This window comes from Stenella coeruleoalba, assembly GCF_951394435.1.
Source record: "Stenella coeruleoalba genome assembly, chromosome: 5".
Lineage (NCBI taxonomy): Eukaryota > Metazoa > Chordata > Mammalia > Artiodactyla > Delphinidae > Stenella > Stenella coeruleoalba.
This window is the reverse complement of record NC_137150.1, coordinates 135,543,262-135,555,906: the sequence shown is the minus strand read 5'-3', so window position 1 is coordinate 135,555,906 and position 12,645 is coordinate 135,543,262. Positions and strand designations below refer to the sequence as shown.

Here is a 12,645-nt window from a genome sequence, read left to right as displayed (position 1 = left end):
GGGTCTTCGTTGTTGCGTGTAGGCTTTTCTCTAGTTGCGGCGAGTGGGGGCTACTCTTCATTGTGGTGCATGGGCTTCTCATTGCGGTGGCTTCTCTTGTTGCGGAGCACGGCTCTAGGCGCGCAGGCTTCAGTAGTTGTGGCACGCGGGCTCAGTAGTTGTGGCTCGCGGGCTCTAGAGCGCAGGCTCAGTAGCTGTGGCGCGCGGGCTTAGCTGCTCCGCGGCATGTGGGATCTTCCCAGACCAGGGTTCGAACCCATGTCCCCTGCATTGGCAGGCGGATTCTTAACCACTGCACCACCAGGGAAGTCCCACTGTCCCTGTTTCTTATACAGCAGTGAAATAAAATACAAACCGCATGGGCGGCCCACCTGGATGGGCACAGCCGTCAGCTCTGGATGAGACCCACCTGTCGTAGATCTCCGAGCCCTCTTCCAGGCCGGGCAGCAGGCCGATGATGAAGGCCTGGAGGCTTGGCAGGAGCAGCTTCTGCAGCGGGAGAAAGTACTTCTCGTACAGGCCAAGCAGCACGGGCCTCACCGACATGGCTGCATGTGCCAGAAGAGGGAACAACCCACAGCTTCGGGACAGAAAAAGGGAGAGGAGGGAAAATGAGACACCTGCTCAGAAGCTCCAAGCGACTGGCCAGCCCAAGGGGGTTTTCAAAGGCAGCCAGCCAGCCATCCACACTGGTGGTGGAGATGCTCGCTTGTCAGGAGACGGTCACCATGAACTGCTGGCCCAGAGCAGGTGACAGGCAGTATGCACGTTACACTCCGACTTAGAGAAAAGTCAGGGAGGACATACTCCAGAAGGTGAGCCCTGGTGACCTCTGTGATGGCTTTACGGTGAACTGACACACCCCTCTGTATTTTTTTGTTTATCGTTTTCTCATCTTGTGAACTGAAATATGGATTACTTGGGTAATAAAAAGGTAAAACGGTGGGGATGCTATCGTACCTGTATAGGAACAAATCCTTGGCCAGCCATTTGGTCCCCACAATTTTAAAGATAATTTCATAGGTTTCTAGGGCTTTTAAGTGCACGCCGCTGGGCAAAGCAGGATGCAGGCACTGAGCTAATCTCTTGCTGATGATGAGCCGTCTTGGCAGCAACGAATACCTCAGGTTACTCTGGAGAGCCTGGAAAACAAGAGGAAAAGCACATAAGGACGAAAGCAGTGACACTGACTGTGGAGAGGACATCTGCCGAGGCCAGGAAGACACCCGCAGGACCCGGTGTGGCTGTAAGAGGTGGGACGTGACAGGACAGGAGGACAGAGGGACTGCGCGGGAGGGCTTGGGGAGGGGGGCCACGAGCCAGCATCAGGGACACGGGGCCGGGAAGCCCCCAGCAGTGAAGGGAAACCCTGCATCCCTTCAAAGGGACGCTGTCCCTGTCAGGCCAGTTTCTGATGGAACCGTGTGCTTCTGTCTGGGGAAGCCTTTAGTCTACACATGAGACTAAGCAGAACACAGACCTCCCGTCCGCAAGAAAACCCTCGTTTGTGTGCCACGGAAGCCCTGGATTTCCCCATCATTATCCCAGCCTGGCTGCACAGCCAGGTGGCCCTGAGTGTCTGGGACACACCTATAGGCCATGACTCCTGCGTCCTCACCATTCAGTTCCCCAGGAGGGAGTCAGATCCCTGTTGGCACGGAATGACAGTCCCCGAGCTGGGCCTCCTCCAGCAGGACACAGGCCTGGCCTGCGCTAAAGCATCCCTGGGCACTGGCCGCATCTGAGAAACACGGTCGGCGGATTTCTTGCTAACAGGGCACCTCCCTGTCGGGAGTAGGTCAACGCCGTTCTTCACGGCATCGAGCGACCACACGCAGAGCACTGGGTGGGTCCTCATGACTCAATCTTCTATCCCAAGTGTCTGTCATTGCAGTGAAACAATCCATACAAATATTTACTGAAAGCCGACAGGGTAAAGTCCACGCTTCTTAAAAAGCTGCTCAAAGGCCTCCACGGTGTGACTCCTGCCCGATTCACCTGCTCCATGTATTAATGCTTCAGCTTCAAGCTTCCTAAGAGCACAGGTCCACCTGTGGCTCCTGCCCGCCTCGTGCAGGCTCTGCCTGAACGTTTTCCTCATGGGAGACTCAGCTGTGCACCCAACTCGCCGAGGCAGAATGGTCCCCAACTCTAGGCGGGGAACACGTTTATTGGTGCTCCACCCGGTTCCAAGTGCACACGTCACCGACTCGCGTGCGGCGCTAATGACCATGAGCTTCAGGGCTGAGCTCGGTGGTGAGCTACTTGGGTGCGCACCCAAGATCTTCCTCCTCTGCTGTTCTCGGCCCTCTGCACCTGCCTCCTACAAGGCAGGCATCCCGCAAGACCGTCACAGGACGTGTGTCAGAACCGCTGCCCCCGGACCATGTGGTCTTAGGGCCATGACAGCTTTCTTCCTAGGAGCGAAGAAAATGATCCCCCTCTAAAACACACACTGCTCTCTGTAACTTCTCAGGGACCCAGGCTAGGAGGGGTTTCAGCTCACGGAGGGGTCTCCGTGATCTTAGAGGCCGGGAAAGAAAACCCACTGGGCTTTGAGTTGACTTCTAAAGCCGGTGCCAGAAGGGACACATCATTCCACTCATCTCACTGGCCAGAGCAAGTCACGGTGCCACGCCTATGTTTAAAGGGGCAGAGAAATGGGATCCTGCATAATGAGGTTACGGAGGAGATAAAAGGAAAAGAAGCAAAATAATATTTTCCATCAGAAGCATGTGGTCTAATTGAACTCTCAAATTCAATAAAACTACAACTAAAAAACCAGCTATACCTAGAGGTCGTCAAGAAATACCTTATACTATTATTTGTAAGAGTCTGATAGCTTAAAATAAAGGGCAAGCCAACAAAATAATTTTTTTAATGTGCTCGTGTCAAAAAGAAAAATTGAGGCGGTGACCTGGAAACACATGTGGGTAAGAACTGAGGTGTCGAGGAAGAGAGGAAACGACTGTGGGAAATGCACAGGAAAGAGTGCGTTTTATTATGGACATTTTCAAACATACAGAAAAGCAGGTAGAACAGCAAAGTACCCATCACCCAGTTTCAACAAGTATCAGCTGGCCAGTCCTGACGACACAGCTTTTAGGAAACCATGTCTGTGGCTCACTGGCTTAGCGATACTGCAGCTGTGGGCTTTCTCCATGACCTCAGAGGAGAACTAAGCTCTGTCCTCACCTGTTATGTTTGTCAGGCAGAGCTCTTGCTTTTCGGGTTTTTTTTTTTTGCGGTACGCGGGCCTCTCACTGTTGTGGCCTCTCCCGTTGCAGAGCACAGGCTCCGGACGCGCAGGCTCAGTGACCATGGCTCACGGGCCCAGCCGCTCCGCTGCATGTGGGATCTTCCTGCACCGGGGCACGAACCCGTGTCCCCTGCATCGGCAGGCGGACTCTCAACCACTGCGCCACCAGGGAAGCCCCGAGCTCTTGCTTTTTAAGTCACCATCTCACTTTTGCTCAGCATAGTCTAAAGACGTTTGCTAACTGAGGCGCAAAGGATGGGCTGCAGCTCCTAAGGTGGTCATGTGGGATCCAAAAGTGTTTGGCTCACTGGGGCTGTACAGCAGCAGGATCCCATTTCTCTGCCCTTTTGAATGTAGGCGTGGCACCGTGACTTACTCTGGCCAGTGAGGTGAGTGGAATGATGTGTCACTCCTGGCACAGGCTTCAGAAGCCAACTCAAAGCCCAGTGGGTTTTCTTTCCTGGCCTCTAAGATCACGGAGACACAGGTTGAACTGGAGCCCCTCCCAGCTTGGGTCCCTGAGAAATTAAGAGAGCAGAAACCACCCGCTGACCCACTGAGGCAGAACTCAACAATACTGTAAAAATCACTGAGCTTGGGGACTGTTCGTTACCATGGCATAACCTTTCCTATTCTGATGAATACACTTCTTCCCATATAAATGGAATTACAAGGAACCACAACCATTCATTACAAATGAACAAGGCGGGTTGCTATTTCTTTCTCATTTAAATGTGTTACCTCATTTAATTTAATTAGAATAAGAAACAACCAAAATCTGAGGGCATGACCAGGACATGTGGAATGGATTGTTCATTGTATGCTGTCCATGTTAATCCAAGCAACACAGCATATCTGAGCCCGGGAGTCAGTGCCTCTTGAGGGAAAGGTACACTGAAGATGAAGGAAGCTGTCTGATTTGAAAATGCAGAGAAGAACAAAGGATATAACCAGATAATACTTAGAAAAATGAGAAGATGCTCATCCTTCCTGCTTTAAAAGATGCAAATTAAAACTACTACAAGGGACTTCCCTGGTGGCGCAGTAGTTAAGAATCCACCTGCCAATGCAGGGGACACGGGTTCGAGCCCTGGTCTAGGAAGATCCCACATGCTGCAGAGCAACTAAGCCCATGTGCCATAACTACTGAGCCCGCGTGCCACAACTACTGAAGCCCGTGTGGCTAGAGCCCGTGCTCTACAACAAGAGAAGCCACCGCAGTGAGAAGCCCGCGCACCGCAATGAAGAGTAGCCCCCGCTCACCACAACTAGAGAAAGCCCGCACACAGCAAGGAAGACCCGATGCAGCCAAAAATAAATAAAATTAAAATTTTAAAACAAAACAAAAAAACTACTATGAAATGCCATACTTTTCACCCATCAGATCGGTAAGTTAGATCAAAGCACACAGGTTCCGGAGTAGAGCAGAGACACCCAGAGATCACGAACTGGTTTCATCCAACCTACAGTCAGGATTTGGCCGGACAGGATTTGCAAGGCTGCTCCTTGGAGCAGCTATGACACTGATTCCCCTCTGTACCATTCTCAGCATGAATAATGGGGCTAAAATGGTGCCTGGGTCATAGTGATTTTGTTAACACACTTCCCACAGAGCCTGACACTTAATATGTGCTTCAACACGCAGGTTAAACAAACAAACAAGACTGCGGCTATTATAATGCCTGGTTTAAGCTTGTGAGCCTGGGGGTCAGAGCCTGGAATTCCAGTTCCACCATCTGTTGGGTAAATCCCTTAACCTTTCTGGGCTCCGGTTTCACAGGGATAATGGTGCCTAACGAAGTGTCAAGCATCATGACACACCACACTTAAGGAAATTAGCTCAGGGCCTGCCACAAAGCAAGCAATCAACAAGCATCTCCTCTTATTATAATGACAAGCTGACTGTTAAGTACCAGATTTAAAGATGGAGACAAAATGCATTGCATTTTAAAAGAACTGACAGAAATCCAATCATTTACAAATAATATCCTTTATTGTCACAAAAGCGGACAAGGACACTAGTTAGATGTGTTAACAAGAAGGTTTGAGGAATACGTTGTATCAGAAAAGAAAAACTCAAACTGCTGTATATTTGGAGATGAAATCAACTGCGGACCCAACAGATGATGAGAATTCCAAGAGACACTGAAGACAAGGAGAAAAATCTGCATATAATAAGAGGTGGAGTTGGAGAACCTGAAATTTCTTTTTAAGGCAACAAAGGAAAAGGTAAATAGTCATTAATATTTAAGATTAAAAAGGAAAGAAAATATTATTTTAAAAGGATATTTAATGAAAAAACTCTAAAGAAATGTTTTGCGAGTGGTAAGACCGGAGGGACTTCCCTGGGGCGGTCCACTGGTTAAAACTTCGCCTTCCAGTGCAGGGGGTGTGGGTTCCATCCCTGGTTGGGGAGCTAAGATCCCACATGCCTCGTGGCCAAAAAACCAAAAAAAAAAAAAAAAGAACCACACCGCCAAAACACAGAACAGAAGGAATGCTGTAACAAATTCAATACTTTACAAATGGTCCACATCAAAAAAAATCTTAAAAAAAAAAAAATGTGGTAAGACTGGAGATCAGAATTGCCAGGTGAAAAGGTTTTCCATGTAGTAGATTGGAAGCACTTTTGGAAACAAAGGCTTCCCCCTAGACAGGGTGCCACCTCCCCCAGTGTGACTTAATTTACACAGGAAGTGGGTGTGGGTCCCACTCAAAGACACCTTCTACCTGAGTAGTACTAAGTAGCATCTCAAATTATACCTACGTGAGACTTTTCCTCTGTCTCACTGAGGACTAAAGCACGGCCATGGGGGAAACAGCTTCATGTTTTTAGGGCATACTTAAAAGAGAATGAGATCGTTAGCTATAATGATTCATTCCCCATCTGGCTGCTACATAGTCAAAGCTCCGTGTGCTGGTTCAGCCCGGTGGCTTTCTTCAGGCAGACACCCTCGATTCAGAAGCTCTTCTACCTGTGGGCTGTCAACGCCAGCGCCCAAGCCATCAGGCCTGGGCACGAGTGAAGTGCCCAGCGCCGCCAGCCCACCTTAGGCTCCCAAAGACACTCCTCAATAGGAACCTGGAGGGGTTCTGCTGCATCCTCCCTGGGAGGTGGGATCAAGCCTGATGCCCTCAGCTGCCACTGCTTTTGAAAAAGAAGACATTCTACTCAGAGCAGCCCTGTCCTAGGACGTTTCAAAACTGAGTGCCGTGCACTGCTGGTGGGAATGTCAAATGGCGCGACCGCAGTGCTCCTCAAAATGTTAAACATTTGCTTTGTTTACCAAATTACCGTTTGATCCAGCAATCCCACTTCTGGGCACACACCCAAAAGAACTGAAAGCAGGGGCTCAAACAGATATTTGCACACCCATGTTCACTGCAGCATTATTCACAATAGGCAAATAGTGGAAACCATCCAAGTGCCCATCATGGATGAATGGATAAACAAAATGTGGTCTATACGCACAAAGGAATATTACTCAGCCTTAAAAAGGAAGGAAATTCTGACACGTGCTACAACCTGGATGAACCTTTAAAGCACTGTGCTAAGCGAAATAAGCCAGACACAAAAAGACAGATACTGTATGATTCCACTTACACGAGGTCCCTAGAGTAGTCAATCCATAGAGACGGAAAGCAGTGTGACCGGGGGCTGGGGGAGGAGGAAATGGGGAGTGAGTTTCCAGCTCGGGAAGATGCAAAAGTTCTGGAGATGAATGGTGGTGACGGCTGCACAACAATGAAACACGCTGCATGCCACTGAACCGTACACTCAAAAATAGTTAAAACAGTTGAACATATGTTGCATATATTTTACCACCAAGAAAGAATAAAAAAATGAACGCTGTGTTCCCCCAACTGCTCTTGCCGCACTGGCTTTGAGCTGCAAGGAACATGAATTCCCGAGTGACGTCCACACCTTGGACTAAACTGAAAACTGTTTCCCGACCAGAGAACAAAGGGCCTCCTTTTAACAATCCTGAAGGGACACAGGGACTGGGTCCAGCCTGTCCTGAGTGAGAGTTTTTAACCCTGAATTGGCAAAATAGCCCCCTTGAACTGAGTCGCACCCTTTAGGGGTTGAAAATGCCTGATTCCCTCCTCATGCCCCTCTCCCAGCTGCTCAAGAGCTGCCAGGACTGGACCCGGTTCAGGTCAGGGAAGGCCTGACTCTGCCTTCCTGTCTCCAGCCTCCATCTGGGCATTTCGCTTTGGCAAGAGCCTTCTCCAGCGAGAAAAGCTCAGGGAATATTTCCAGGTTGTGTTTTTCAGGAAAACAGAAACCCAAAGTGACTGGCCAGTAAGCTTAATATTATGTATATATACACATATATATACGTATATATACCTATATATATATTTTGTTTGTTTGTTTGAACTCTGAATGAAAAGGATGTATACTTAAAAAAAAGAGAGAGAGAAAAAGGTTCTTCTACAACTGTAGAATAGATATCTCAGGGAAACAGATGAATTGGCAAGGAAGCCATGCTTTCAAAATTACTTTTTTATGTGCTAACCAGAAAGGAAAAATATGATTAGACAGGAAATTAAACTTCCTTATTTATTTCACCCAGGCACTATACTATTTTAAAAGTATTCCTTAAGATATAATTACAATATTTTTAACCTCATTGTGTTCATAGGCTTAGCAGACTGACCTTAGGACAAAGTAATAAAATACAAAATGTAAGCTTAAAAAAAAAGAGTTTGAACCACATCTGAGCCCTGCGAATAGAGACCAGGAAGTGTCTCACTTCACTCCACCCAAGGCAATGTCTACGTTTCACTTTGTTTTACTCTGACATTATACAGTCTGACAGTCTGATATTCTCCAGGACTCAGCATGATTTAGAACGGTTCTATGTAAAAACCATGATTAAAAATTCCAAAAGGGTAGCCCGAGGACTCAAAAATTAACTTAATACACTTAAAAATGGTTAAGATGATAAATTTTATGTTATATGTATTTTATCACAATTTTAAAAACTTTAGGGTAATTTAACAATATGGGTGAGGGGAGTTAAATTATATTTTAAAATGCTCTAGCCTTTCAAATGAATTTTTAAATGTTTCCTTTAAAAGTGCCCAAAAGAGAACACATACACACTACTATATATAAAACAGATAACTAATAAAGACCTACTTATAGCACAGGGAACTCTACTCAGTACTCTGTAATGACCTATATGGGAATAGAATATAAAAAAGAGTGGATATATGTATAACTGATTCACTTTGCTGTACAGCAGAAACGAACACAACATTGTAAATCAACTATAATCCAATAAAAATTAAATAAATAGATAGATAGATAAAAGTTCCCAGAAGAGACAGCCCAGACCTGCTCTCCCAGTGATAGCACTGACCTCAGAATGCCTCATGCTTGTCTATAAAGGATGTAAGGAAGCCAATTTAAAAGCATGGCTCTCATCAAGCAAATGGTAAAGTACTGGCATGTCTTCCTTCTGGAAGTCAGTCATCTTTATAAGGATGTTCATTTCATGCCACAAAAAGGAAGCTGAACAGTGAATAGGACTGGCCAGTTGGCACAAGCTCGAACACTCATTTAATACTTGCCAGAGGACCGCAACAGCAATTCTGCCCTTCCGACAGAATAAAAACAGAACAGACACTGAGCAATAACGAACTGGCCAGGACTTCCCATATTAAAGTAGGCCACACCGGGCAACATCGGGCCTTCCCGGAAGTGGCAGTGACCGAGCCACCGCAGCAGCTTGGGGGGGCGAGGGAGGGAAGGAGACAGGTGGGGAGACTGGCACCTCGTCAAGGCCCCTGAGAGCCGATTCAGGGAGCTGGGATCCACAGGTAGCCAGTGAGGCCAGCTTTGGTTTAACCGGGGGAATGACACCAGTACAACTCCTTTGTAAAGGAAGAGCTTCCTTCGCAAAGTGAGGCCAGCTTTGGTTTAACTGGGGGAATGACACCAGTACAACTCCTTTGTAAAGGAAGAGCTTCCTTCTCAAAAAGGTCACCGACCGGAGAATCACTGTGCTGCTTCCTTCTGTTCGACGCTTACAGCAAACCTGCAGGGCCGTGCACCCAATGAGTCAACTCTCATCCGCGTCCCACAGTCCCAGCCTGCTCTGAAGCTGCCTCTGGGCACTGGGGCCTCTGGCTCACTCAACCGCCTGCATCAGAGACCCATTAGAACACATTTTTTTCTTTTAATTTTCTAAAAATTATTTCTTTTGCATCAGTTTTACCTTATTGTTGTAGCTTATATTAACTTGCACTTTCTGAACAAATACCATGCTGCTTGCGTAGGAGGACGACTGAAGGCTGAGCATCTACACGCCCGGAGACCTTACAAAACGTGGCTGAGAGGTGAGGGCAGCAGCCCCCAGGCCAGGCCTCGGCCGCGGGGCACAGGGTGGCAGTAACTAACCATCTGCGGGAAGAACCACCTGATCGAGCCCTGGGCCTGGGCCTCGGCTCGGCAGTTTCAGAAACTCATTTTTATCAGTTTACCTGGAGGGCTCTGCTGCAGAGGGAATGCTTTGCTGGCCTAACTCCTGAGAAAGATCAGGAAGGCAACGGCAGGGGCAACAGGATGAAGAGCACAGGCTCGGGACTGGCGGACCTGGGTCGGAGCCGGGCTCGGGCCCTCATCAGCCGTCCAGCCTGTCACAAGCTGCTGCCCGCGCCGACACCCCAGCTTCTCACGAAGAAAACTCGCCGCTACCTACTCACAGGCTGGTCCTGCAGGTCAGACTCCAAAGGGAGCAGAGGCGTCCAGGGTATTCACTCCACTTCCACCCCCCAGGGCATCAGGATCACACACACGTACCCACATGTACACACACATGCACACGCACGTGGGACATAGCACCGGGGGCCATCCCAGGCTCCTGGCTAACACGACTCAGGAATCTAACGCTAGGTCAGAAAACCACGTCTTGAAACATCACAACAAACGCTTCGCTACCTCACAGAAGGCAGGCTACAACACACGTGCTCAAACATGGCTCTTCTCCCCCTTCTGAATTTATTACATTTAGATTGTAAAAGTCACTCGCTCTCACCATTGACACCTACGTCCCCTGTCTCCCACGTAGGAACTTCAGGGGCTACTGTGATGCTTCCCAGCGCTTTCTGTTTCCAGACTTTATTCTTTGCTGAATGCAGTGCCGGTCCTCGGCCCTCCCTCATGTCCACGTGCCACCCCCCAGCCCCGTGGGCTTTGCAGGGGCGCTGGCTGGGCTGAAACACTGTACGCAGAAGAGTTTGAGCTTCATTCGGTGTCTTTATCAGTAAAAGGAGTCACAGGGCACTGATTTTGGAGGATTCTAGGTGTGAAAAATAACGAGAACGCTGCCTCTCCTCTCCAAACCCCAGCAGCTGTAAAATTGCCTGGGACACTCAGAACCGAGAGGCAGACGTGTGGCTGGCATAAAGCAGGTGCTGGAAGAACACGATCTCCTCAGAAATATGAGGAGGTTCCGTACTTAGGATGAAACCTGCGCAGATGGGGAGACAGGAAATCATCGGCAGCTACTCCAGAAAGGCCTGATTCCAGCGAGAACCACAGGAATGCCAACGGCAAGGGCACAGATCAGCACAGGACATGCTGCACGTTTCAGGGCACACACACCCCTCTATTGTCAAGAAACAAGTGTGCCTGCATCAGCTCGCAGAGGAAACAGGCTCCCCTGGGTTAAGGATGGTCCAAGGCTGCAGATCAGTTAGGAAGCTTTTGGATGTAAAGAACAGGATATCTGACTATACAAGTCTCAGTGGAGAAATCTGCCACCTCACAACCAAAAGTCCAAAGCAGTGGTTCTCAAACTGGGGTAATTTTTCCCCCAAGGGACATTGGACAACGTCTGGAGACATTTCTGGCTGTCACAGTAGGGGAGATGGGGTGCTCCTGGCATCTGGGGGACAGAGACCAAGACGCTGATAAGCACCCTACAATGCACAGGACAGCACCCCAGCCCCATCGGAGAAGGTCACCAGTGCCGAGGCTGAGAAACCCCGGTCTAGAAGAGCCTACTTCTGCGTTTGGTTCATGCAAGGGCTCAACAACATCCTAAAAGAACCCAAACCTTTTCATGCTTATATGCTCCCAACGGTGAATTGACTTATCTTCAGTCTTTTCCTGCCATAACCTCAGATATCTGTCACATATCAGGCATTAAATTCTTACATGGCTACAGAGAGCAGTAAAAAAAAAAAAGTTTGTTCCTTTTTTTGTCTCTCTGTATTAGAGGAAATCCTTTCCAGAAGCCGGCCGGCCACATCTCATGGCCAGACAAGGTCATGTGCCTGTGTCTATAGGAAAATAGAATGACTAGGATTAAGTCCTCAAACAATAATATTCACCAGTGGGGCTGGAAGACGGGGGCTACCACCCTGTAGCACTTTACCACCTGACCCCTACACATACCTGGGTTCTTTTGACAAGAAGGAAGAGGGGGGTGAGTGGGTGGCAACCAGCACGTCTGCCCCAAACTGAGAAGTGGTCAGTCTGACCATGAACCCTGGTGCTCTGCCCCCAAGCTCGGTGTTCCTTCCTTCACCCCACAACATCTGAATCAGCACACCTTCCAACAAATTTACTTCCAAGACATATCTCAGGCACTGGGAGAATCTGGCTTAAGCCAGATAATAATCACCAAAAGCACGTGAGTAAAATGTAGGGCAGAACTGTGCTGCTTGGGAAAAACACAATGAACACCTTACAAACTGATGAGGCAGTGAAATGACATATGTTTCTTGTCATATAAAGATAAGAAGTTATTAAGGTTAGTAAATAAGGAACAAGCTTATCCCTGATGAGACAAGCAATACGATGGATCTGCAGGGCTGAGGCACTCCCATTAAGATCAGTGCACACCAGGTAGGAGCAGGGATGGGGACCGCCCACCTAAATCAAGTCCCCTCCTGTGCTAAAGGGTACAGCTGGGCCAGGGCTGCTGGACCAGCCGATATTTTTCTCCCTTGAAGATATGAGTGGAAGTAACATGGGCCATTAAGGTCTAAGCATGCACCTACATGCTCTTCCTCCTTCCTGTGGGACAGAGCGGCAGTGAATAGAGCAGCTCTGGAAGGCATGTGTTAAAGATGGCAGAGTCCCTGGCTTGAGTCTCTGGAATGACCATATGGAAGAGAGCTGCCCAATCTGGACCAGCATGCAGAACTGATCCATGAGCGAGAAACTTCAGTCTTATGGTGGCACTGAATTTTTGGACTTCTTTGTTACAGCAGCTAACATTAGTGTTACTGATACACTGACAGTATCATTATTATTTAACCTTATTCCAGAAAATGCTAACAAAACACTGGGAAAAAACACAAACTCAGGACTGGTTGATGATATGTACACCTGTCTACCCAAAGAACTCAACACAATTAGCTGA

The 12,645-nt window shown here is 48.3% G+C and overlaps 1 protein-coding gene across 4 annotated transcripts in view; it reads right to left on the bottom strand.

Moving 5' to 3' along the window:
• DOP1B (DOP1 leucine zipper like protein B) overlaps window positions 1-12,645 on the bottom strand; it is a 109,041-nt gene that overhangs the window by 75,024 nt on the left and 21,372 nt on the right. For all 4 annotated transcript variants that reach the window (XR_013828300.1, XM_079921239.1, XM_079921241.1 and 1 more), the window contains 2 exons: window positions 961-1,142; window positions 410-580 (listed from right to left, as the gene is read on the bottom strand). Coding sequence is in view for 3 of the 4 variants with exons in the window: in XM_079921239.1 (XP_079777365.1) it covers window positions 410-580; window positions 961-1,142 (353 nt within the window). In the remaining variant the exon portion in view is untranslated. The remainder of the gene's footprint in view (window positions 1-409; window positions 581-960; window positions 1,143-12,645) is intronic.